Consider the following 25604-nt stretch of genomic DNA (forward strand, 5'->3'; position numbering starts at 1 on the left):
AAGGACTATATTCACCCAAACGGCCCTTTTTAATAATCTTCGACCATTTTTGGGCACTTCTTCTCGTTTTTCAGTCACCTCATCCGCGAAAAGTAGTCAGTCCGACAGTGAAGACGAAAATGCCATGCTGGACTTCCCGTCTCAAGGCACTAGAAGATGGAGAGTGAATGTGGAGGGAGAGAGAACAAGAGAGGAAGGACCGCAGTGTGTGTTGTTTTACTTATAAACGATGATGTTCTCTTGATGGTGTTCTTGACAAAAATGTAGAAAGAAATCAAAGCCATCCTGCGAAACGAGCATCATATGTCAACCTTTAGCTAATCTCAATATTGATATCACGAAGTTGTCTTTCAAGCTCCAACTACCGCCTCACAAAAGACAGTAGGTGTTACTACTTCTTTGTGGACTTACTTTGTTTTAAGTTGTCTCTCGCAAAACTTCCAACAACTACACAGGTGCAGTCACGTCAACGCCTTTGACTACTTCTAGTCATCTCCGTGCCAACAGCACAAGTGAACAAGACGACCAACAGTAGCAACGTTAAAAACGATCCTACCTCTGTTAGACGGCCGACATGCCCTCTGATGGGCAGTCTGCCACTTACTACAATGAGTCGAAGGCGTACAAATCGTCCAAGTCCAAGTCCTCCAAGGAGAACGCGGTCAAGATATCGATATCGTCCCCCTACGGGTCTAGCTCCAAGAGCAGCTCGTTCTACTCTAATGCCCACAAGTCATACAAGACTTCTTCGAGCTCCTATGGAGAGAATGGCAAGCACTAGTTGTCCTCAGCTCGCCGAGGTGTCGGCCGGTGCATCTTGGAGATCCGAGAAGCCGCACACCACTCCTCGGAGCACCTGAGTGGGCACACGGGCATCATAATATCATCAACTAAAGACCCGAAGTAACCCTTTGAAAACAGCCAAAAAAAAAAAGAGAGAGAAAGAAAAATGAGAACAAAAAAGGAATGATTTTGATGACTGGACACGACACAAACATCATGAGAAATTACTCTCGGTGATATGAATCACACAACAGCACCACCACTATACCATTTACCCGAACATCGGATTACAGATACCCCAGGTGCGTCACTACACACGACCTCACTTGCATCTCTCGGCTCTCAGGCACGTTTTATTTACATTTTACTTTATAGATATTCGGGGTTTTCACAGTTCAACATCAGTAGCATCATAACGGGAGAAGAACCAAGAAGAAAAAAAAGGAATAGACTAGAATCCTGGTCATTGGTCTCTCAGGTAGAACCAATCCAGATGATATGATTATCCTCCCTTAATTCTCTCTCATTTGTCTTGCAGTGCTCCATGTTATTATATTTCCACTTTGGGAATCGCTCCTGGCTGTACTGAGTACTCAGTACACAGTACCTTTATCATCAATCCATCCCCAAGACAAATCAGAACACTACGGCAGTGAATCAGATGTTGAAGATACTTGGACAGTTGCATCGTTCGTTTTGTGCCGCGTGCGGTGCGCCCAGACCAGCAGCTCGGCGGGCGCTCGATTTAAAGTGATATGGAAAACGGAGAAACTGGCTGGGCGACTTAGAGCTGCGAGCTACAGGCATTGTATCTTATGGCTAGGTATTTATTGCGTAGTTTGTCAACCGGCATTTCGCTGCAGCCAAATCCGGTGCTGGACCCTGCGCAAAACGTTCTATCGTGTTCTTTCGGCAGCGACAGGGGCGCTAAGTGAACGAGAGCGCTAGGAGTAAATGTCAACGGGAGGTTGGTTGAAATACAGCCCCACTTATTTTCGCCTGTTCCTGAAAATCAAACGGCCATCAGCCAATCAAAATTGCGCTCGAGCCCCTATTTTCCGTTGTTTGGTTTCTCTCCCCAGCCACAGTATTTCTCTGTCCGCCAAAAATGCTTTATTTACATTCGCCACGGCTGCAAATCACCGTTTCCAGCCTTCTGCATTTCTGCTGCATTTCCGACCGCATCTGGCCAGGACAGAAAAAACAAGGATCACTTGGAGAATACATAAGAAAAGGACCCCAGCATACTCCAATTATTTTTGGAGACGTGTTCTTCATCCTCGTTTTATTTCTTCACGTCAACATTTTTCAAGGTTTGTTTCCTTTGACTCATTACTCGTTCATTCACTTCACATCAGGCGGCATTTCAGCGACCTCACTTCACCGACATCACTTTAGCTCTTTCATAACACCTCACCACTCATCAGCTCCTCCAACTTCACCGCCAACCGCACAACATCACATTATCACGACCTCGCTCAACACTCAAGTTCTCCTTTCATTCACAACCCACCCACCAATAGCACAAATTACTACCAATCCTCATCTCCACACAGCCTGCTTCTGGCCTCCTCCTCTCGTTGCTACGATGCAGTTGCATCACCTCCCCGCGTCACTCTTGACTGTGGCGGTAGCCTTCTCCACAGTCGCCTCATCCCTGCCTTTTAGTCCCAAGCACAACGCCCCGAGAGGGCAGCAAAAACGAGACGCCGCAGTCGCTCCACGAGCTACCTACTCTGTCGTCAACATTGACGGCGGCAGCGGCAGCGGTGATGACAGTGGAAACGGAGGTGGCAGCGGCGCAACGACAACGTCTACAATACCGGCGTCGGGCACAAAAACAGCGACCGCGTTTCGCACCACTGTGGTTGTCGAGTCGGCTGAACCCACAGTCACCGACACGGACACGGTTGTGGTGACATCCACGACCAGACCAAAGTTGCCAGTGACGACACATGTCACAAAGGTTTCCGTGGTGGGCGTGCAGGGGCCGTTGAGCACAACGACAGACGCGACGGCAGACACGGCGTCTACGGGAGTAGTCGTCGTGACGGTATTGGAGACGGTGGTTCCGGCTCATTCTGTGGCGCATTCAGCAGCGTCGTCGTCACCGTCGTCGTCACCGTCCTTGTCGTCACCCTCGTCATTCTCCTCGTCTGTCTCATCGTCAAAGACACTCTCCACGCCGTCCTTGGGCTCCTCCACTCCGGCCTCATCGTCTGCTTCGTCCTCTCAATCTCATACACACTCTCCATCACTCTCCTCTACCACATCGTCATCCTCGATAACTGCGTCCTCGTCCTCAGCATTGTCCTCCTCCTCCACACTAATCTACCACTCGCCCGCTTCCACTTGGTCCGGAGGCTACGGTCCTCCCCGACCCAGCCAGTCTACGTTTTCCACTTCCACCACATCCAGTACAACGTATGACAACGGCCTCTGGCATCCACCCACACCCACCTCTCCGACCCGCTCCTCCTCTTCCACCTCGTCATCCTCCCCGACGTCTTCGTCCTCATCTGCCACCACCACCACCACCTTTAATGACGGGCAATGGCACTGGCCGACCACCAGCAGTGCCCCTCCCTCGTCTTTTTCGTCATCATCTTCCTCGTCGTCAAAGAGCTACGACAATGGACAATGGCACACCACGTACCCCCCAGAGAAAGGCACTGCTGGCCGCTTCCGTGCGTCCCGCTAATGCCAAAACGTTCTCTCTGCCTCAACGTTTCTATTCTCCCGCGGCAGCTCAGTTCACACCATGTATCATCACACACACACTATTTCCATTCTTATATTGTTCATTACTATATATTATTTACAATGCCCATGTACGAGGCACCCACGACGACAGAAGTAGACGGAATTCTGAGCACAGGCAAGCAGGGCAGAGCACGCTGCCGTCCGACCGAAATTGTACGAAAACTAATGATTAAGATTAATGGCCTATTGCTTATATTTATACAGTACGCAAATAGACAAATATGAAATACAACGCAGCCTCTAAATTCAAAATGATTCGTGAGTGAACTTCATTGTACTCAGCCAGCAAATTACTTGCTTTCGTCTACTTTCTCGGTCTTCTCAGTCGTTTCCGTCTTCCGTCTTCTCTGGTGTTTCTGTCTTGGCATTTTCAACATCACTCTTTTCCGTCTGGACCGGTGTGGGTTTGCGGATGTCACGCCAGCCCAGGAAAGAGGAGCAGACCAAGGCGGTAGCCGAGAAGGCAATTTGGAGGTACTACGCGGCTCATCAGCAATGCATTCTGACGAAAAAAAAAAAAAAAAAAAAAAAAAAAGAAAACAAAAACGACAATACGCAGGCTCGGCGACAACGACTCACATAAACATTGACCAGCGCCTTGTTGTACGCGAGAACAACGCCGTTGATCTCGCTGGCCGGAATCACACGGCGCAGGTCCGTCACGCCCGTGTTGATGACCGTCGCCGCGTCCACGGACGGCGCATACTTGGCCAGCGCCGCGCCAATTGTCGAAGTCAGCACCGTCCGCGCCGCGCAAATGGCCACGGCGCCGCCAAAGTACTGGCAAAACAAGACGTAGCTGACACCCAGCGGGATGTCCGAGGGCGGCACGTTCGCCTGGATGACTGTGACCAGCAGCTGGTTGACGAACCCGCGGCCGGCGCCACCCAGAATTTGGAACCCGATCCAAGAGCCGGCGCCCGTGGACGGCGAGAACGTCGTAAACAAGCCCGACGCGATGAGCACCATGGAGTTGCCGCTCAGGAGCTCGGGCATGTAGTACCCCGTGCGCTGGACCAGGAAGCCGCAGAGTAACGCCGCAAGGAGCTGCGCGACGATGGTGGGCAGCAGCATGACGCCGCTGACCACGGGCGTGGCGCCCTTGACGCCCTGGAACCAGATGGGCAGGTAGGACATGAGAACAAAGACGCTCGCAGACTGCGCCAAGGCAGTGATTCCGCAAAAGACGTTGACGTAGCCATACCGCAGCAGACGGAACGGCAGCAGCGCGCGGTCGCCCAGGTACTGCGACCAGGCGGCGAAGACCCCAAACAGCACGGCACCCGCAACCAGCAGCCCGATGACGACGCCCGAGCCCCAGGCGTACTTGGTGCCGCCCCACTCGAGGCCGATCAGGAACAGGGCACACGCAGCGGCGAAGCAAAAGAATCCCGGGAAGTCGATGCGAGCCACCTGTTTGTACGTGATACCAAGGTGCTGACGGCGGGTGAGTTGGGCCGGGATGCCAGAGCCAGTTCCAGCAGCATTGTTGCCGGCCTGATCGGCTGTGTTTTGTGCGAGAAGCTGAAGTTGCTTTGGTTTCTGTGTTGGCGCTGGCAGACGAACGACGAAGAGGAAAAGCAGGATGACAATGCCGCCAATGGGGAGGTTTCTATGGGGGGGAAAAAAAGCATCAGTCTGGTGTCTTGTCATTTCTATGAATGCCCGCGTATCAAGCTCACATATAAAACACCCAGCGCCATGTCACTTGGGCCAATGCACCACCAAGGAGGGGTCCGCCGACCTGGCCGAGTGCTACACCAGCCATGAGGGTACCGATGAACATCGGTCGCTTCTCGAGAGGACGGATCGTGGTGATGATGGCCGTGGCACCCGTGAGAATGCCCGAACCGCCGATCCCCGTAATGGAGCGACCGACAATCAGCATCGGAGACGATACAGCCACGCCGGAGATCAGGTTGCCAACCTCCAAGATGAAGACAAATACAATAAATGTGTACTGGAAGCGTCAATACGGAAACCCCATTGCGGTAGGAAAGGGGAAATTAGTCTGTCTGCGTACTCGGAGAGGGAATATGGCAAATAGTTTTCCTGTCAATGGCAACATTGCGCAGCTGTAACGTTAGTCACGGCAGGTGAACGGCCTGCAACCCGAGCAGAGCAGACTTACTTGGAAATCAGATAGCTCGAGCTATACCAGCCGACGTCTTGAATCGAATGAAATGCGTTGGTGATGGACGGTATGGCCTAGCTGGTGTTAGCAAGGACACAGATAGACAAATAAGAAACATGCCCTGTCCCGCCTACCGTCGAAATCATGGACGCATTCAGTGCGGACAGCAAAGTCGCCAGAATGAGCGAGCCGAATGTGAGCACGAATGGGAGGCCTGTCATGTATTGTTGTGTGGGAGCCTCGCTTTTCTCTGTGTCAGCCGTTTTGTCACCTTCGACATTGTCGCCGTCCTTGGCATTGCCGGCTGGACTCCCCGTGTCGTCGACTGCGTTGCCGCCCAGGACAGCAGAGCCCGGCTTTTCGTCGCCTCGTGCATTTGCGGAGACTGCTTCTGGAACTGCCGCTGGGGATGTGGACGACTCGCTCTCTTCTTTGTTGGACCCCATGTTGGACACTATGAGAACGACCCGGTGGAGTATCTCGAGGGCAGTGATGAGACGGGGAACTGGATATGATGGGGGCTCAGAGAATGAGAGGAAGCAATATTCTTTTATATGAAATTTCTGTTGGTGTACGATCCCAACAAACTTCAGAAGGCCCGGCCGCGAGTGCCACGCCTGGACCGCGCCTACCTGCCCATATGCCCATATGCCCTGGCTCGACGTCCGTTTCCTCCCCTTTAAAAACACAAGCAGAATACAACTATTGCGACTAACATGCTCCTCAGTACCACACGAATTAAACAGAGCGGCATGCCATACAAGGCGTTAGGGTTCAAACATGGGATTCTATTGTTGGCAGGAACGGGTTTCGGGTTTACTCAATCGCCTACTGCACCGCAAAATGAGGAAGGAGCCGACGTGGCCAAGATGGTCCTGTCGCAGCACGGCACGCCTTTTTGGGGAAGGACAAAGGGACAAGTAAAAGAAAATAAAATCAAGGCAACCCACAGCGGGTCTGTCAATGGCAAACTATGTTATTCTCTTGACAGATGACCCTCTTGCCTGGTGTTTTAGAAAAGTCCGTCTGCACGGCGTTTTCGGTAAAGCCCGCTCCGTAGCAAATGCATACGGCAGGTGCGACTAACGACAAATCAATGGATGCAAGTGAGTCGATGTGCCCCACTTTTAACCAACGTCAACGATGGCGCGAGCAAAGCGTACTTTGGCACTCATGGGTTCTTGTGTCGTCAGTTTTCCTTTTCTATGGTTGAATTGAAAGTGTTGAACCTGTTCATCGTTGGTATTCTCGTGTTGCTACTGTATTTTGATAAATAAATAAAAAATAATATCAGCACAACTCATGAACTAATTAAAAAGAATAAAAAACCCACGGAAGTAACGTTTTGAATTTACGTCTCCGAAAATACAACCAAATAGTAAATCGAAATTCAAGATGAGCTACTGGTCGACAGGATCCAGCCTGGACCAATATGAAAGAATTGCCATGCAAAGATTAGTAAACATAAAAGAACCAAGTCCCAGGGCAAAAAGGTACATCATAAGCGAAAACCAAAACTGCCGACAGCCGATGACCAGCAAGCACCAACCGTCATCAAGAAGTCATCCGTGCTATGTCGTATATCGTATTTCGAGTCAAAATCATTACCGAAAGAGAGGATCCGGGCAAATGGACTGCATCTCCTTCTATCCTCCTAATCCCGGACGGAGCTCACATGTGCAACTCTCGTTCCCTGTTGTCGGAGCATGGCCGTCTTTCTCTGCGCAAACCCAATGTGACGGCTGATATTAATAGCCCCAATTGGCCGTGCTTCCGGAGCCTATGGTCGGTGTTAGCTTGCAAAGACTTGAAATTATTTGCGTTTCTATTCACCCTGTCTTTTATGGCACGTCTTTTTGAATTTACTTTTTGTCTGAAGGGCTCACTCACCATAACCTTGCTGTTGATAGCCACCCTCGAGGTTTGGGTCGTATCCTTGTGCGGCACCGCCACTGGTATCGTACGCATACGCGCCGTAGTCCGTGGCCGTAGTGACGGGCGTGCCGTCGGCGGTAATGTATGTGCCGCCGCCGCCACCTGCGGCGCCGCTCGTTGTGTAGGCCATGTAGTCGCCAGAGGAGATCATATACGCGCCGCCACCACCACCCTCGCCGCTGGTGTCGTAGTATTCGTACTCGTAGCCGGTGTCCATGCCGGACGCGCTACTTGCGCTTCCACCCTTGGACGAGGACGAGGACTTGCCACTGCTGCCGCCCTTTGCCTTGCTCTCGCTCTTCTCGCGACGGCGCTTAAACCGAGCGACGTCTTGGTGCGAGACGCGTTTGCCGCGGACATTGTACTCGTCCTGCTCTTCCTGCTCGAGCAGCTCCTCATACTCGGTACCTTTGACGTACTTTGTCGTGAGGCCCCACTCCTTGAACTTGGTCTTGTACTGTTTGGGACTGGGATGTTGGGGTGTGTCAGTGCAAACTTGGGGTGGAGGCTGGCATAGGTATCGTCTTGAGGGACTTACGTTGCGCTGAAGAAATGCAGTGTCTTCATCTGCACAATGACTTCAGATAATGTGTTGTTCTGGTAGAGGACCGTGATCACATCGCGGAACTCTTCCCAGTCCTCGGCCTTTTCCGGGCGGAACATGTCGGTGTTGGATGACTGTTGAAGCAAACTAGTGTGAATGGATGCTTTCTGGAGAGTGTCGTATGTGGCACTTGACTTTGTCTTGGGTATATTGTCTTGATGCCTTGAGTACTGACCTTTTTAGGAACAGACATGTTGACGTTGGAGATGCCAGTTTATATAGTTTTTATTGGCTCAAGTAATATGGAAATATGTTGATGGTGGTATTGATGATGTCTGTTGGGCTGTCGAGCGGGAGCCGAGGCGTAAAGCAAAAATTAGGTTATAATGTGCGAAGCTGGAAAAGAATATCAACAAAACGCAGCGGGAAGATGATGTATTGATGGCTGATGAAACGACGGAAGTAAAGACCAAGTGCAATGAGGCGATGAGCATGCAAACTTGGCCCCCAACAGACGACGGAGAGGAGGATGTAAGAGAGCAGGGGAGGTCGTCAAGTAACTCAGGAAATTGAAGCATAACGACACAGAGTGATGCCAAGTGAGGCCAACAGTGCTGCTGTGCGTACCTTTTGTTGACATTCGGTGATAGTTGAACACGGGTGGCAAATGCAAGCCACAGAAAGGGGGAGAATCGAACCCAAAATAGACGCACAGTCCTTCTTACTCTCACTTTTATGCCTGATTCAGAGCCGTGCAGAAGCAAAGGACAGCGCGGAGTGATTATTTCCATAAAAAGGATTGCTGTTGATCGTGGTACCGGCGATGTGCGAAGCTGGTGTTTGTCATATGGAATAGGCAGATACATGGGGGTGCTTCATCACGAGGAACGGCCCTACTCCCACCACAGTGTCACGAGCCGCAGCCTAGTATAGATGGATGAAGTCATAGGCCAAGGGTCGCGGATCCGGGCCAGTCCGTAACCGTCAAGTGTCTACCTTGTAAGGCTTTTCCCTTTATTAACCAGCCCCCGTTGGCACATGAAACGAAACGAGGACGGGTGTGAGACAGATGGGGCTCTGACGTATATAGGAACGAGAAGATGCAAGTGCTCGGGAGCGAGAGACAGCAAGGAATTAAAAGGATGAAGTACACGGGAATAAGAACGGTGTCGAGGCACTATAGCCAGTGATGACAGGAGAAGGGTCTCGAGCGAATTGACTGCGCCCTGGTGCAAAGGGACTCGACAAATGACGGGCGTGTCCGTCGTCCTGACGCTGTGTTGGTGTTATAGTTCTCTTACCCCTGCGTATATGTCCGTGATGGCGACCGGAGTAGGCCCATGCTCACGGTCTCTCGAAATCCAGCTGCTTGGCCCTCGTCTCGGTTCGTTACCCTTGAGTTCCCATCGGGTGCCCGTCGCCCATCGTCGTCATATCTCATGAATGGGGGAACCACTTGACAGACAACTAACGCGGGCAGGTGCACATCATCTGCCACACACCCTCAGCTGCAGACCCTCACACCCTCCCGGTGTTTTCAAGGTCGCTTGCGTGGTCCCAGAATCCAGGGTGCCCAAACAGAGAGGAGAGTTTGGCTCTGGCCGCTTAGATAAGGAGTTTAGATCATGGTTTAAACGACTGAAAAGGATGGCAAGACAGGCAACGAGACCCAAAATGCGTACACGGATGGAGGGGGCGTGCAAAATGTCTACCCCACGCACGTCACCATACTCGGGGCTTGCGAGAGTAACACACCAAGGTGGAGTAGGGCAAATATAAAATAACATTAAAAATAAAAATAAACAGACCGGTCGACTGTACGCCCCATGGAAGGGGGGTGCATTTGTAAGTGATGTGTCTGTTGGGTGGAACGTAGGAGGGTATGTACAGTCTGTGCGAGGCTGAGACCATGAAGGTATGACGCATGATGGAAGTATGGGGGACGAATAGAATCTTCATGACAGCTCGACGCAAGGCACCGATGGAGCCGGAGGTGCCACCGTACCACAGCGTTACAGGGGCGCAGACTGTCCATGGCCTTTCCTTGATTCTTGGTTGGTGTTTGGGTTTCTCGCCGAAGGATCACAGTGGTACTGGTCACAGTCGGATCCTTGGGAACAATATAGTCCATACGCTGAGTGGACGACTATGGATATGTGAGGAAATAGGGGCCTGTGTTGATTTGTGACGGGCCAGGTTGTTTCGGAGACGACTGAATCAGGACTGTCAAAAGTCCGATTCGTGTAATAGGAAAGTGTACTTTAGCGTCTCATTTTTTTTTTTTAAAAAAAAAAAAAACACAATTCCCGTCGTAATACTTTGAAAGGGTAGTTTGAACTGTGCTGACCGGGAGGATAAGGACGGGGTGTCAGCTTTGAATCCTTCGAAAATGTTTATAGACGTTGGATGTGCGGACGAAAGAAGGCGGACGAAACAGCAAAGGAAGTGAATTACAAATGCTGTAAAGATCACTGTGAAGTAACATTCTTCAAAATCTATTGAAATTGGTTCCAAGGCTGCTAAATGGAATTGTCGTTTTCAATTTAATTTTTATTTTAAACTTATCGTGTCGTTCAATATTTGCTACGTTGGCTGAGGCTGGTAGCGCAGGATTTGGCAAAGTAATCGGATAGGACCAGAGCCGGGACGCGTGCGATTCATTCAAGAAGGACAACATATCCGACAACCAAACCTCAATATGACTTTCAGTACAGAAGTGACTCTACAGAGTCGAATTCAGGCACCTGCCAAGGAGGCTGCGGTTCAGACCGCAGCAACGGTATGGAACGAGTGCGCTGCAGTGTTCTGCCGTGATGCTGGAAACGTTGAGTGAAAACCGTTAAATGACACGCACTACGAGGGTACGGTCAGTATGTGCCATTGCGTGCAAAATTGAAAAATACGGTTATGAGGCAAATCGGGGTGCTGAGAAACGGGTTTATTGAGAAACCGCCCGTGTAGTTGAACCGACGGAGTATTTCCGTATAAGACTACTAAAACAGACATTCGTGTCGAGTCCAGCACAATACGAAACTCTGGAAAGGCCTAGATGTGAAGAGATGAAAACACCGGCTCGCGGTCAGAGAGCACAAGGTCACTGCATGGCATGTGACTCTCCCGCGCCCCAATAGAAACAAGAAAGTCAACGCTTTGCGATGGGCCGGTTTTGTGGCGGTGGTTCTTTTCCCGTCATTTCAGAAGTTGGTGTCGCTGTCGGGCAGAATAACTCGTAAAGGCGACTGCGCCGGACCGTCAAGTGTTGGTAGCCGATTTATTTTGGATCGGTATGGCGTGGACATTTGATTTTGAATATGGAACGTCTCTCGCAGTGATGTATGAATTAAGCTTTTTTGTAGTGTTCATACACAATTGGTCTCATCTCTCGTTTATCCGCGCTACAATCCTTTGTATTTTCCTTGGTCTAAAAGGTGACGTCTTCTGTGCACATTACGCTCAAAGGCAGTCGTAGGCATGTTGCAAAATTGGTTTGTTTGCCGCGCCAAACCTTAACGCGGCCGTTATATCCCCGACAGTTAAGCGTCGAATGTCAAGACCATCCAGTCGCCATTAGTTGCCTCAGGTAAAATAAAACTGGCGAAGCGGGTGGGACGGCCTCATTCTCCCCTTCCCGTTTTGCTTTCAACATCTTGGATGCAGTAAACGGCGTACTGCAACCGGCGAGGCCAAGCCAGATCCTGAGGTACGAAAAGGCGGAGTGGCGCAGTCTCGAAAGCTAAAATCTTTTCGGACACATACGAGCATATGGATCTTTCCCCGGCAGGCAGAAAAACGATGATAGAAAGGGTTGCCAACGACAAAGTACTTCCATAAACGTTACTTGTTAGAAATGTACACAAGTTGTCCAAAAAAGGAGACGAAGGAGAAACAAACAGAGGCGCACATGATGTCTTCGCCGCCGTGCCGCTTTTGACTTGGTCTTTGCCAGATAAAGGAGTCTGAATGCAATTATTTTGTGTACAAACTCAAGTCACAGAGGGCAGAGGACAGAACTACATGAGGACGGCGTTTACCGTTTAAACATTGAACCTTTAGAATACCACTGTGCCGTCTCGTTGTCCTTTGCCTAGAATTTGGGGGCGGTTCTTGCCCAGTCGTGCCGCAGTCCTTCGCCATAGTTCGGTTTCCTCATTCGTACAGTCAATTCAATTCTTTGTCTGCGTTGCAACCATAGTGGCCGTGGTGACAAATTCGCGACAAACTGTCCCTACGAACGTGGACTCCTTACGGCAACGTGAAAATCCTTTGGGATATAGAATCATGTTACAGGACGATGCGACTGGTGGATGCTTGGCTGTATTACTTTTTCGAATAATAACGTGTACTCCGTAGCCAGTCTACAATAGGCAAATGCCCCCATGTCGTCGCCCAACTCGTCTCACCCCCCTCCTCCCTCGCCCATGTTACATGCCCCGATCCTTTGGTCACACCCCCCCTCCCGCCTTTAACGTACCATTCATACTTGATCTTTGTCTTCCATAGGTGGGGGATCGAAACGAAGGATCGCATCGGCGACCCCTTTTACCATCGTTCTTCCCCATACGAGCGCCGGATGGGAATTCTTTGGGATGTTGGAGGGTGACGATACCAAGCCATGGCCGCTTAAGCTTGTTCTGAAGCCTGCCGATTCGTGGTAAGGCTGAAGTTCCATCTTACTCTCACCTCTGTCATGAGACACGAGACATGGCAGCCACCGAGCCAGGACGATTGTGGTAAGACAAGATGCAGCTGTCAGAAGCTGTAGAATGGGGTGGCAACATAGGGCTGGGATGTTTCAGACCGAGCGAGCCGGATATCCAGCTTGTGTGCTGTATGGACAGCAGAAGCTTAAACAGTTGGTTGCATCTCGCCCGAATAGAAACAACATTCACATATTGGCCTACCTTTCCTTGTTTAGACAAAGAAAAATCCCAAGACAAAGGTAAAAAATAACAAATGGGGGTAAAAGGGAGCCAGTTGCGGACGTAAATAGCCACAACAGCTGCACGGGTCTCAAACCTGGGTCGCACCTTGTCGTTAGGCAGATCAGTTCAGAACCTACACTCGTAGGAAGGTAATCTATAAGAAACCAACAGGAAGAGAAAATGGATAGAAAGTAACCATATGCGCTCCGTTTTCCGATCAGATGATATGATGCAGCACATTTGGGGGCCAAAACCCAAATTCAGGACCCGGCTAGATGACGCCGTACAGTGAAGGCTCGACACGGGGGTCCACGAGACCGGGCAATGGTCTTCAGTGCAAATTAATAGGACAAGAAATAAAATACACAGGAGGCAGTCAGAGACAAATATTTGGAGTAGAGGGGGGATGTGACAGTTTGCCTGTAAAAGAAGGAGGGAAGATGCGTCGACCCCACAATGCGGCAAGCGCCTCTCTGGGCGCCCACCTATGCGCCGCTCTTGGCCCAAGTATCCTGCAGACCGAGCCTGCTTGGCGCTCAGGTTTCCCTTTTCAGGTCTCATTCGACTTATTGCCAGCAGAACGTTGGGTCAGGATATGCTCCATGTACGTGGGATATTCAAAGAAACATAAAAAAAACATAAAAAAATCCCATGGTTAAAGTTTGTTTGTAGTATCACGTGACAAGACGTCACTCCCGAAACGGGACGAACAAGACCATAATGACGTGCGGGCAGCTCCTTCCGAACCAACGTTGTTTGAGTCACAGACATAAGCAAAGGTACAACATAACACCGGAGTCTCCCCTTCGTACAACCATACACTGCACGATAGACAAACGAGAGAGGCGGCACCACATCCATTGCGAGTCGGGTTTGAGAGTCGTCACGATAGTGATAACTGTCACAGCACGATATGTTCCGTGTCCACCAAACTGTGAGATAAGCGAAACGTTGCGAATGCAGAAGCGACAAAGTCTTTATCCTACGTTTCCTTCTCATCTTTCATCCCGTGTCCTAACATCACAAGCAGGCCAAGCATTGAGTCACGGCAAGGCACCGATCGAGTCAAAACGGCGCGAGGCCAACCTGCCCTGGGCTATTGGGATACGAAACGCAGCACAAATACGACTGGCCACATCGAGGCAACATTATGTCGGGTCCTTCATCTATGGCAGCGGCAGCTGCTGCCATCTCCGACGACTCAAGATACGTTGACGACAGCGACCAGATCCGCTCATTGCTTCGAAACTTGCCGTCGCTCAAGGGGCCCTACGCGCCTGTCGACTGGGCGGCCTTTCCGGCGACGCCCCAAGCAGCCTTTGTGCAGTGGCTCCGCGACGCCATTGCAGAGGGTGGCAAGACCGCCGCAGCATCGGCGACGCCCTATGAGCCGCACGCCATGACTGTGTCGACCGTCGACGCCGAGGGGCTGCCAGACGCCCGCGTTCTCATCCTCAAAAACGTGGATGGCCGCGGCTGGCATTTCGCCGTCAAGGCCGCCAGCCCCAAGGGCCGCCAGCTCACGGCCAATCCGGCGTGCTCTCTGACTTTTTATTGGTCGTCACTCGGCCGGCAGGTGCGCATCCGTGGCCGGGCCCTGCCGTTGCCGGTTGAGGAATGCGCCGCTGATTTCTTGGCCAGGCCACTGGCTTCGCGGGTCAGCGCGGTGGCGTCGCCGCAAAGCGAGGTCATGGTGGACCCTGGGACGTCCGAAAATGAACTCTCAAAGAGGACGGCCGAGGTACAGGCCCTGTTTGACAAGGACCCGGAGTACGTATCGCCCGGATGGCTCGTGTACGCCGTGGCGCCGACGGACGTGGAATTCTGGCAGGGAGCAACAGACCGCCAGCACCACCGACTTCGGTATGTGAGAGAAGAAAGCACTTTGGGATTGGACGCAGTCACCTGGAGGAAAGAACGGCTCTGGCCGTGATTACACACAAGCCAGGCAGGGCGGAGAGCCGCCAAAGCCAAAGATGGTCCGGTTCAGGAAGTTCGGCCAGACTCTCGGCTCTGCTGCCACGACCTATGAGCATGACTCTGTGCACACGAGGGACGTACTGTATCTCAAAGGGCATCTTTAATTCTTTGTTCGCCCTGCGTCCAGAGGAAATGGCGCCGATGTTGAACGAAGAAATGTCTCCGAGGTGGATGCTTGTTGGCGTGTAAGTGCTGAAAAAGTGGACCAGCGGACCGCCTGTCACCTAGCCAGGAACGTTAAATTGAAGACGAGTCATATGCCGAAATTCGATCTTGAAAACAACGGGCAGCAGGGCGGCGGTACTTTAAAACTTGGGAACTTTAGCAGACTGCCTGTTGTAACTGTCTAGCTTTGTACATTTACACGACAATGGGGAGTATTGTTGTGCGATGCAACCCATGCCAAGTGGAGTAGCAAGCAAGTCTCCATCACCACATCCAATGTCCAGACCGCATCACAACACTTTGCAATCATGGCGGTATATTTGAGCAAGTTTTGTCCTTTCCAAAAAATCATTTATCGAGCTAAGTCGTTCATTCCTAGTTGTAATTTTATTCTCGACGCATTGACCGGCCAAGAAGTGCCTTTCGGAGACTTTTCGGCCACAAAGAACCAAGAAGGTACGCAGCAAAAAAGTCTCCGAGAAGAGGCAAATTGTCGTCGATTCTGTATAAATACTCCTGAAAGTGTATAGATCCATGAGATAATTGAAAGGTATCATCCTCATGTTTGACATTGACATCTTCAACCCAAATCAAAAACACCAACCACTCGACTTGAAGCGTGGGACAGGTAATGCCTACGGACTTGGGCTACAATAAGCAACACCAAACGTCTCAAAAGTACGAAAAAAGGGCCGGCCTTCTATACAACACAACAGGTTTCCTTGCCCTCACAATTATTCTCACACTCCTCGCAGCCTACTTTGACCTTCCGTCTCGCCTTACAACAAAAGTCGCAACGACGTCGACGCCAGCCACCATCATGAACGTTGAAATTCCCAATCAGCCCAAGGACGGCAAGACCTGGAAGGAGGTTAACAAAGAACATTATGAGTGAGTAAAGAGGACGGTATGGGTAGTAATGCTGTGTATTCAGAGCCCTAACCAACTTAACTGCGTAGCAACCTGCCCGAGGACACATTCAAGATCAAGTGGATCGCCGACATGCACCGCCAGATCATTGACTACCTGACGACAAACCGCGTGTGGATCGGCGTCCCGCAGGGGGCCAGCGCCGCCGACGGCACAGGCATCCGCCTGCTAGACTATGCCTGTGGCAGCGGCCGCATTTCCACGGCCCTGGCGCCCTATGCGAAGCATCTGCGCGGCATCGACATCTCGTCGACCATGGTGAAACGGTACAACGAGGCGGCGGTGGAAGCGGGTTTCACGCCGGAGCGGATGCGCGCGGTTGAGGCAGACCTGGCCACCGGCACGGACTCTTCACTGGCCAAGGCAGCCGAGGGCGAGGAGTTCCAGGGGTTCGACGTCGCCCTCATCTCCATGGCCCTGCACCACGTGGAGCACCCGGTGGCCGTGCTGCAAGGTATGGCGAGCCGTCTGGTGCCGGGTGGCAAGTTGCTGGTGATTGACCTGCACATGGCGGAGGGCGAGACGGAGGATGTACCCACTGGCCATGAACACAGTCATGAACACGTTCATGAGCACGGCCATGAGCACGGCCATGAGCACGGGCATGATCACAGTCATGGGCACAGCCATGACCACGGCCACGGCCACGGCCACGGACACGACCACGGTCACAACCCCGATCACAGCAACGCCGAGGCACCTGGCGGCTTGCATACCGTTGTCCGCCGCGGCTTCACCGAAAAAGACATGCTGCGCATCTTTGGCGAGGCTGGGCTGGTCCATGGCGAGATTCGGGTCAACACCGAGGTGTCGCAAGTCCCACCGCAGATTGGCGGTGGCAATCTGCGGTTGTTTTTCGGCGTGGCGGAGAAACCGTCGACCTAGCTGCCTGGTGGTTGTAGTTGTATTCAGATCCCAAATGGGAGAGTGACCATGGCGTCACGCTTGTAATGGCACATTTTGTTATGGAAATAACATAAATATGGAGTCTATGCTATATTAGTAGTATACAGGATCATGAACATGGAAAAAAAGTGTGAAAATTGTACAAAATAATTACAGATGTATGTTAAAAATGGGAATAAGGAAGCAGTGCATGGTGGTATCGTCTTTATGAGAGTACAAATGTTGCTTCGCGAGTCGTAAACATCAGAAAACGTAAAAGAAAATCAGTGACAAAAATAACAACATTGGACATCATAGACCACGGCCAAGGATTAGCTGATGCCTTTCTTCTCATCGTCCGTCGTCACGGTAGGCGCAGCACCCACGGCAACGGCAGTCCGGTCGGTATCGTTACTGGCGCGGGCATACGTCTCGTCCTTCTCAGACACAAACGTGGGGTCTTTGTCCGTCGTCTTTTCCGTCATGTCTACCGGTATGGCGGGTACTGTCGCCGTATTGCTGCGTGGCCATCGCCAGTGGAAGATGGAAAAGAAGCCGCCCGTGGTGTCTCGTTGGCGTTGGCATTGGTATTGCTGTTGCCAGGTTGTGCTACTGCTCCGCCTTCCCCGACCGGCGCCGTTTTCGGAGGTATGTAGTTGTTGGACCCAATGCCGAACTGGGTGTTCCACTGGCGCTCCCATTCTTGCTGTATCGCCAGCTCCTCGAGGTCGTTCTTTTTCTTCTGGCGACGGTAGCGGATTTCGTTCCGGATGCCCTTGATGAGGTAGTAGAACACCATTACAACAACAATGAGAGTCACCGGGTTAATGGCGATGATCAGAATGTTGCGGATCCTCTCCTTCTTTTTCTTCGCACGGGCAGCATCGGAAGCATCGTCGCGAGTGGTGATGGACGAAAAGGATGGAGGTAAGAAGGCCGGGGGATGTGACAAATGATTGCTGATAGCAGGTGCCAGGGCGGTGTTGCTCAATGGTGCCATTGTGTGAGTCTCACATGGGAAGAATGAGGAGCAAAAGAACAATGGAATTGTACAAAGAAAAATTGAAGGCAGAGAAGAAAACCGAATCAGATGTGAGCCTTTGGGGTTGAAATAAGGTTTTGGCGGACGGCGGACGGGTTGTCAGCGATGTGGGTCGTTGGGCCACTAAGGAGTGGTCGAAGCAAGTGAGAGGCGGTTCCAAGGCAGCCTGTGTAAGAGCCTATCATGAGATGCGCCCAGCCAAGAACGACGAGTCGGAACGGTCAAGGCGAGCCTCATTCACGTCGTGACCAGTTTTAGGACGCATATCTGCACCAGTGTTCGTTGCTGTGTACTGGCATGTGAGGGGTTTAACTGGTTCAGGGATGGATGCCAACAGTGAGCTCAGCCTCGCCCGTCAACCTAGTGTTCTTGGCTGCATGTGAAGACGCTCTGCGCTGTTTTGTCTTGTTATTTCTTCGCTCACGGGGCGGCTGCAGCTAGAAAGAACCCTTGGCAAGACCACGCGTAGCTGCACCGCTGCCACCGGAGTTGTTTTTTCCATCGCTGGAGAGAAACGTCTCCGTGGCCTCGGCTGTCGTCTCATTCTTTTGCACAATGGGCGGTGGTGGTGGCGGTAAAACCTCAACAGCATCGGGATCTTCTTGGTCGGGCAAGTCGGGCATCACGACCACGGGATCCAGAGGCATCAGTGGACGGTTTAATGGCGGCGGTTCACGATTGTCACGATTGCGTATTATGGGTGCGACGGCGCCAACCCGGTTGGGATTGGCCGCGTTCGCGGCCGGCTTGGGCTTCCGACTATTGTTGCAAGCGCTGAAACACCCGACGACGCATCCGAGAAGGGTGAGTGGCAGCAAGATAGTGAGGAACAGGAAATACTTCAAGCCCGTAAGCCAGAGTTTACCGTAGGCTTTCCAAGTGCCGCCTTTGCGGAAATGGTCGCGAGTGCAGCTATAAAGGCACCACAGAACGATGCAGCCACCGATGATAGGCAAGATGATTTCGTAACGTTTATGATTCGTTTCGGTATCGGTCTCGTCGTCTCGTTTTGCTCTATTCTTCTTGTTGTCAAAATGCTCGAGGAGAACGCGGGCGACGCGGTGGAAGGCAATCGAAGGCGTGATTGGTGTCTGTGGTGGTGCGGATGTGACTGGGATCGTGGATTGAAAGCTTCGTGAGGTGAGCGATCCTGTTCGTAGAGAGGATGAGGATGCTGTGTTGGATATGTCGTGTGTTGGTGCCAAAAGGCGGCTCATAAAGGCTGGTATTGGTGCCATTGTGATTCGGTGCTGTGCGAAAGGTCGAAATTGTTACGAACTAATTGAAGAGGAGAGGTAGAAAAAAACAAAACAAAGCAAGGCCAAGAAAAGATGAAATCAGACGAATAAATCAGAAGCGAATCATTCCAAGGCCTGCAGGTCCCAGCTCTACGATTTCAAGGCCTCCAGCCGTGTCTCGTGCACCTTTCTGCTCGAGTAGATCGAGTCATTTGCTTTTCAGCCGCGCTGCGCCTGCGCCAGTTATGCCCAACCAACGAAGCGTCACACCCCCGTGTTCTCGATCGCAGTCGTTTTGTCCATTTCCGTCCTTCTTCTCGGCCGGTGGGATGAAAAGGCTGTCGGTAACCGTATTCTGAAGTGACCTTCCAGAGGCCTGGCCGTTTTGCAAAACTGCCAGGCTGACCGTGGCAAGCAGCTCTTGGAACTCGGACAGTTCAGGATAAGTGCAAGGCAGAAGAGCAACAAAAGGCAGTCATTGGAGGTCAGGGGGCCAATGAAGACCATCATAGCTGCCTCACTAGACGCCCGCGTCGGCACGGCCAGCCATAAACCTAGCGCGAAATCCGAGGCTGTGGTCGTATGGCAGCCTCCCAATCTTGTCGGTTCAGTCATTGCGCCCCAAACCTGGTTCGTTATGCTAAGCTTTGCTCTGAATGAAGGCTGAGTGAGGTTGACTGCCCTGGCAACATAATTGCCAGCATAACGACCAGAATTTCCTCACGAAGCGACCGACGGATGGACAGCTGAGAGCCTTTATTTGACCCTTTGACTGCCATCTTTTGATTTTGTTTGGCTTCGGTATCTCTTTGCTTTGTCCGCCTTGGCTGTGCTGCTAAAAGGCCCTGGGCAGCTACCTACCTTTAACTCGTCGCGTCTATGCGGTAATGATACCCGTGGCTTTCTTCAGAGACAAAGCCGTTCTGCGCCCTCTTAAACAAAAGCAGCATCGCCTAGCACTGGCCAACAGACTTTGGCCAAAGATGCGACTTCTTGGTCGACCCGGTCGAAACAGAGCAACTGTTGTCAATCAACAGCGGTCGAACTCGGTGCAAGCTTCTCCTTGAGAGGATCTTGAGAGGATGTACGGAATTGGCGTCAAGAGGCTCGACGCATAGACACCAATAGGTTGTGAGGGGAAGAAGTGTAGGCTGTCTCGATTCTTGTGGCCAAGTGGGAGGGCGACATTGGCATTCTCCTTTCTGGAAAGAACGGCTGCGGGGTTGTTGTGATGGCCAGCGCGGCAACCACGAACCTGGCAATCGGCGCCTGCGCAGTTGCCCTTGGGCCACTCCCCGCACCAACATTTATATGGACATGTCAAGCAGGCACGCCCTGTGACAACGGGACGCAAGACGCCGAAACGTTGCACAGCACCTGCCACTCTTATCGAATGCGAATGTGAGTGTCGCTCCTTCCTTTCCCCGTCGGATCTTGGTTGCTTTCCGTTGCAGGTCAGTCTTCTTCATTATTTACTGAGTGTTGTGCAGTTATAACAAAAGCTATTTTCTGGTTTGTCATCTTTGCTGTCATCATCTCTTCACCTTGCCCTCGCCTTTTGCTTCCAACTACTTTGTTTCTTCATTCACTTGCAGATCCCACCTCTAAACTTGCTGACAACCTCTACTGCAACTTGTCCTCCTGTGTTTTTGTGTTTTGTGTTTGTCATTCGTGCATGTCTCTGTGGTTGTGTTCTTGTACCTGTTTCTGTTTCTGTTCCTGTTCCTGTTCCTGTACTTGTGCTTGTGCCTGTACCTGTGTTCACTGATCGGTCAGATGTACGAGATCATGCCTATTATGCCTCCGTACGCAGAGCAGGTTGTGTGTTTGCAACTTGCCGCACAGGACAACTAATCACTGCTGGATGAACAGGCAAGGAATTATCTGCGGTGACCGTACCCACCACAGGTGTACTAGAGTACCAGAGTCAAAGTGTGGTTATACCTGCCAGCCGTAACGTATTTGCAAACGTGGAAAGATTCACACAATTCACGCTGCAAGATCGTCTAACCTGGTCGTGGGTCAAGCGATAAGCGCAGACCCGTTGGTGCGGTCTTTCTTTCTTTCTTTCTTTTTACTTCCCTTTCACAGTCTTCACCTCGCATCGCCCGATTTAGTCCGCCCGAAGTCATACAGAAACAATCTATCGGGGCGAGTACGACTGGACGTCTTGAGGAAGCGAGATTTGGCTGCGAGATTGATGACCTGCTTGCAGGGAACAAAACCAAAAGAAAAAAAGAAAGCAAAACAAGACGACAACAAGGACCATGGCCGGGACGATAAGACAGGTGTGCAGGACAGGCCTCCGACCCCCCGTCCCGATGCATGTTCCAGTACACGTAGCGAGGCGACTGGACAGGGTCGGGGCTCGTCCGCCATGCGTTCTGTTTGCTTGATGCAGGGGATAATGGCCTTCGTACGAACGGCATGCGAATCTGCATTGTGACCGCCGACCTGGCAGGCGGAGACGACGGCAACCATCCCAACAACTCGAGGTCTACCATCTCAAGAAACATGAAACTTTTCTTCGCAGTCATCGTCTCGTCGATTCTCCATGGATTCACTGTGGAGTTTTGCTACCTAGCCTTACCTGCCCCAAGTGCCCCTCCTAAAGCAAGCGAAAAGGAGACCAGGATGCTTGTTATTCGCGTCTAAGCCAGGAAAGGAAGTCGACCAAGGGCTTGATGGGGGAAACATAGTTCCTTGAGCGGAGATCCACGGACTTACGGCATGGCAATACGGAGTAGTGACCTACGTGGCTGCCATGAGTGAAGCACGGTGGTGAATTTGCCGCTAAAAAAACGTGCGGCCTGGCCGTCCAACGCCAAAGCCTCCGGTCCAGGGCCGCTAGCGACAAGAGTGCAGAGTGGGTACCGTAACCGGGGTAAAGACCCATGACAGATGGAATCAAAGAAACGAAAAAAAAAGTTGACAGGAAAATAATAGTCGACAAGAGGAAATCGACAATAAAAACGAGACACAGCACAGGCGAGACAGCAATACAGTGCAACCGGACACGAAGAGGTCCCAGGCGAGGACCCAGACAAGCAATAAAGCACCGACACAACCCCAGAATCGTCGACGGCAGCGGACTTTATTGACAAACGAAAAAAAGACAGGAAAGAAAAATAATAGCAAAGAGAAATCGAATAGGCAAAGATCACCACAACCTGCATTAACCTTTCTCTCCCGTCTGCTCACCCTCCGTGTCGGCCGTGGACTCGGGCGCCGGTATAGCATTGGTCCGTCCTCACGCAACTGCCCATATCTACAGTCTCCACGCAAGGTTGTCCTTTCGCTTTTCTCTGCACAACCCTTTATATTGGCCGGTTTGACTTGTCAATCAACCGACGACATATTTACGCCCTTCAGCTTGACAACCTTGACCCCCCCACTGCCGCTCGCTTCGTCGTGGCCGTGTCTCGCCCGCGACTAGGATAGCGTCGTCGTTCATCTCCGTTTTTATATTGTCGTCGGCTCTCTTCTTGTCTTCAACTTCCTGCCCGGGCTCTTGGCTCTATTATCGTATCATCGTAATTGCTTCCCTGTCTTGCCCCTTGACGCTTGACCTCTTCCCATCTCAATCTCCGTCGATCGATCCTTAGATTGTTCTCACACCAGCTTCCTTCTCATGTCGCATTACAACCTACCTCTTGTCATTTTATCACCAGCCTACCCACAGTCATAAATACAATGGCCCCCGACACAGAAAAATCTGAAAGGCCACCGTCGCCCAAGACGGACATCACCAGCGACGGCATCGACAACGAGAACACAGTCGATTATACCCAAAACGACAACACGCCGGTTGCCAGCCCACCCAGCCCATCGCCAACCGCCATGGACAAAAATACACTCCAACTCCGCCCAGTCCGCTCGACGGCCTCGTCGCGCCAGCGCTGCAACCCGCCAATATCCCACGACACCCCCGTCGAGTTTGCCGACGGCCACGGCGACGACGACGGCGACGACGACGACGACGGCGCCATGGACGGCTACAACGACGCCGAGAAGCTGCCCTACTCCAAGTGGCGCTGCATCGCGCTCGTCGCCACCGTCACCGGCGCCACCTTTACCAACACGCTCTCTGTCCAGTCCGTCGTCATCATCCTGCCCAGCGTCGGCCGCGACCTCAACATCCCCGACACCCGTCTGCAGTGGATCGTCTCGGCCTACTCGTTGGCGTTTGGCTGTTTTCTGTTGCTGTGGGGCCGCATCGCCGACGTCTTTGGCAAGAAGGCCATCTTCGTCGCCGGCTCGGCCTGGGTCACGGCCACCACCGTTGCCAACCCCTTCATCCCCAACGAGATCGTCTTCAACCTCTTCCGGGGCTTGCAAGGACTGGGCGCCGCCGCCAACGTGCCGACCGCCATTGGCATTTTGGGCACGACGTTCCCGCCCGGCAAGGCCAAGAACTATGCCTTTGCTGCGTACGGTGCCGGTGCCCCGCTCGGATCCGTCTTTGGCAACCTCATGGCGGGCCTCATCACCTCGTACGCCAACTGGAAGTGGGTGTTTGGTGCCCTGGCCATCCTCTCGGGCATTGTCACGGTTGTCGGCTACTTGATCATTCCCGCGCAGCCGCCGCCGCAGACGGTCATTCCTGTTCGGGCCGTCGCTGCCACCACGACTGCGACTGCTCCTGCCGATGCCAACGACGCCACGTCTCCCTCGGTCGCGCTTTCCGCCGTACCCGTCCCTGCCACCTTCCGCAGCATTGACTGGTTCGGCGCCTTCCTTGTCACGCTCGGTCTCGTCGGACTTTTGTTTGCTCTCACCGAGGGCAACGTCGTCGGGTGGTCCACCCCCTGGATTGGTGTCATCATTGGCCTCTCCTTGCTGCTTGTGGCTGCCTTTGTGGGCTGGCAAATGTGGCTCGAGACGCCCAGCAACGTCCGCAGGCAGATCGCCGGCCACGCCTGGCCGCCGCGGCCCCTCGTGCGCATGTCCATCTTCTCGCGCTCGGCGGGCGGCGGCCTCTTTGCCACGTCGCTCGTCATCATGGGCTTGTTTTTCAGTTCCTTCATGGGCTACCTCGTCTACGCGACCTATCTCTTTCAAGACTACCTCGGCCTCAGCGCCATCCAGACCACCCTGCGGTTCATTCCGACGGGCATCGCCGGCATCATCACCTGCTTCTGCGTCGCCCCGCTCCTCGGCCGCGTCCCGACGTATTGGATCCTGTTGTTTGGCAACGCCAGCGTGAGCATTAGCAGTCTTCTCCTGGCGGTTCCCATTCCGTTCCGCACGACGTCGTATTTCGCCTACGGCCTCGAGGCCATGGTGCTGTCGGTGATGGGCGCCGACACGGCCTGGCCCAGTCTCACGCTCTTTGTGTCCCACGCCCTGCCTCGTGAAGACCAGGCCCTCGGCGGCGCCCTCGTCAACATGGCCGGCCAGGTTGGCCGCGCCATCGGCCTCGCCATTGCCACCGCCATCCAAACGGCCGTCATGGCCTCGGCCCGCGGCGTCTCGGTGGCCAACGTCGGCGGCACCAAGGTCTACGACGAGCCCACACTACGCGGCCTGCGCGCCGCCAACTGGTTCAACTTTGCCCTGGGCGTGTGCTCATTCCTGGTCGTCCTCGTCGCCTTCCGTAGTTCGGGTGTGATTGGCAGCAACGCGAAGCCGCCCGCCCAGCCATTGCGTGTTGAGGCTGCCACCAGATCCTCGCCGTCTCCTTCTTCGCCCGAGCAGGCGGTCGATGTCGAAAAGGGCCTGAGCACAGGTGCCACAAGGCGCACGCCAACCGTGGCTGAAACGTGATGCTATGACGCGAAGGAACAAGCAGAAAAGGAGAAGACGGAGATATTGGACGAGGTCATGACGAGAGATGACAAGCAATCTGTCCGAGAACAATATGTCTTGGATGGCTGTCTGAGAACATATTCCACTGGGGTTTGTGTCCCATGTGTTTCGTGTCTTCCTTTTCTCCTCTGTCTGCGTTGATTTTGCTTGCATTTCTTTTCCTTTCTTTTTTTCCCCCTTCTCTTCGTATGCCGAGTTTTCTTTTCGTTTTCTTTCTTGTGATACCAGCGTCTTCCTGTTATTCTATTCTCAACATCTTCTTTCTCTTTTTCCGGATACGATTAGAAGTCCATGGCATTCTCGGCATGTTTACTTTAGCATGTTTATTCTCATAAATTTTCATATTTGTGTCACACATTTTTCTTATCATTTTTGAAAAAGTTTATTTCAAAGACACATCCACAACAATTAATAGCATGATTATTAATCTCCAAAGTGTCGAGCCATAGTTGCAAAGAGAACAAAAAAACAATAA

The 25604-nt window shown here is 52.3% G+C and overlaps 8 protein-coding genes across 8 annotated transcripts; 4 read left to right on the plus strand and 4 right to left on the minus strand.

The window, feature by feature from the left end:
* Positions 1-574: 574 nt before the first annotated feature.
* SPBR_09152 (uncharacterized protein) lies at positions 575-781 on the plus strand (the record flags this gene model as incomplete). Its single annotated transcript, XM_040767278.1, has 1 exon — positions 575-781. One exon carries the CDS (start codon positions 575-577, stop codon positions 779-781), a length of 207 nt encoding a protein of 68 aa, XP_040620881.1.
* A 1733-nt stretch (positions 782-2514) lies between these two features.
* On the minus strand, positions 2515-6126 carry SPBR_02223 (uncharacterized protein; the record flags this gene model as incomplete). Its single annotated transcript, XM_040760526.1, has 8 exons — positions 2515-2813; positions 2895-3002; positions 3234-3408; positions 4126-5158; positions 5229-5506; positions 5570-5621; positions 5678-5754; positions 5815-6126. 8 exons carry the CDS (start codon positions 6124-6126, stop codon positions 2515-2517), a joined length of 2334 nt encoding a protein of 777 aa, XP_040620882.1.
* Positions 6127-7562: 1436 nt separating this feature from the next.
* On the minus strand, positions 7563-8278 carry SPBR_03218 (uncharacterized protein; the record flags this gene model as incomplete). The annotated part of the gene is made up of 2 exons (XM_040761521.1): positions 7563-8082; positions 8154-8278. 2 exons carry the CDS (start codon positions 8276-8278, stop codon positions 7563-7565), a joined length of 645 nt encoding a protein of 214 aa, XP_040620883.1.
* Positions 8279-14231: 5953 nt separating this feature from the next.
* Positions 14232-15165, plus strand: SPBR_03090 (pyridoxamine 5'-phosphate oxidase; the record flags this gene model as incomplete). Its single annotated transcript, XM_040761393.1, has 2 exons — positions 14232-14944; positions 15030-15165. The coding sequence occupies 2 exons, from the start codon at positions 14232-14234 to the stop codon at positions 15163-15165; spliced, it is 849 nt and encodes a 282-aa protein (XP_040620884.1).
* Positions 15166-16046: 881 nt separating this feature from the next.
* SPBR_03050 (uncharacterized protein) lies at positions 16047-17041 on the plus strand (the record flags this gene model as incomplete). Its single annotated transcript, XM_040761353.1, has 2 exons — positions 16047-16117; positions 16186-17041. 2 exons carry the CDS (start codon positions 16047-16049, stop codon positions 17039-17041), a joined length of 927 nt encoding a protein of 308 aa, XP_040620885.1.
* A 487-nt stretch (positions 17042-17528) lies between these two features.
* Positions 17529-18041, minus strand: SPBR_03302 (uncharacterized protein; the record flags this gene model as incomplete). Its single annotated transcript, XM_040761605.1, has 1 exon — positions 17529-18041. One exon carries the CDS (start codon positions 18039-18041, stop codon positions 17529-17531), a length of 513 nt encoding a protein of 170 aa, XP_040620886.1.
* Positions 18042-18520: 479 nt separating this feature from the next.
* On the minus strand, positions 18521-19321 carry SPBR_09136 (uncharacterized protein; the record flags this gene model as incomplete). The annotated part of the gene is made up of 1 exon (XM_040767262.1): positions 18521-19321. The coding sequence occupies one exon, from the start codon at positions 19319-19321 to the stop codon at positions 18521-18523; it is 801 nt and encodes a 266-aa protein (XP_040620887.1).
* A 3693-nt stretch (positions 19322-23014) lies between these two features.
* On the plus strand, positions 23015-25087 carry SPBR_02484 (major facilitator superfamily MFS-1; the record flags this gene model as incomplete). The annotated part of the gene is made up of 1 exon (XM_040760787.1): positions 23015-25087. The coding sequence occupies one exon, from the start codon at positions 23015-23017 to the stop codon at positions 25085-25087; it is 2073 nt and encodes a 690-aa protein (XP_040620888.1).
* Positions 25088-25604: the final 517 nt, after the last annotated feature.

This window comes from Sporothrix brasiliensis, assembly GCF_000820605.1.
Source record: "Sporothrix brasiliensis 5110 chromosome Unknown Cont17, whole genome shotgun sequence".
Classification (NCBI taxonomy): domain Eukaryota; kingdom Fungi; phylum Ascomycota; class Sordariomycetes; order Ophiostomatales; family Ophiostomataceae; genus Sporothrix; species Sporothrix brasiliensis.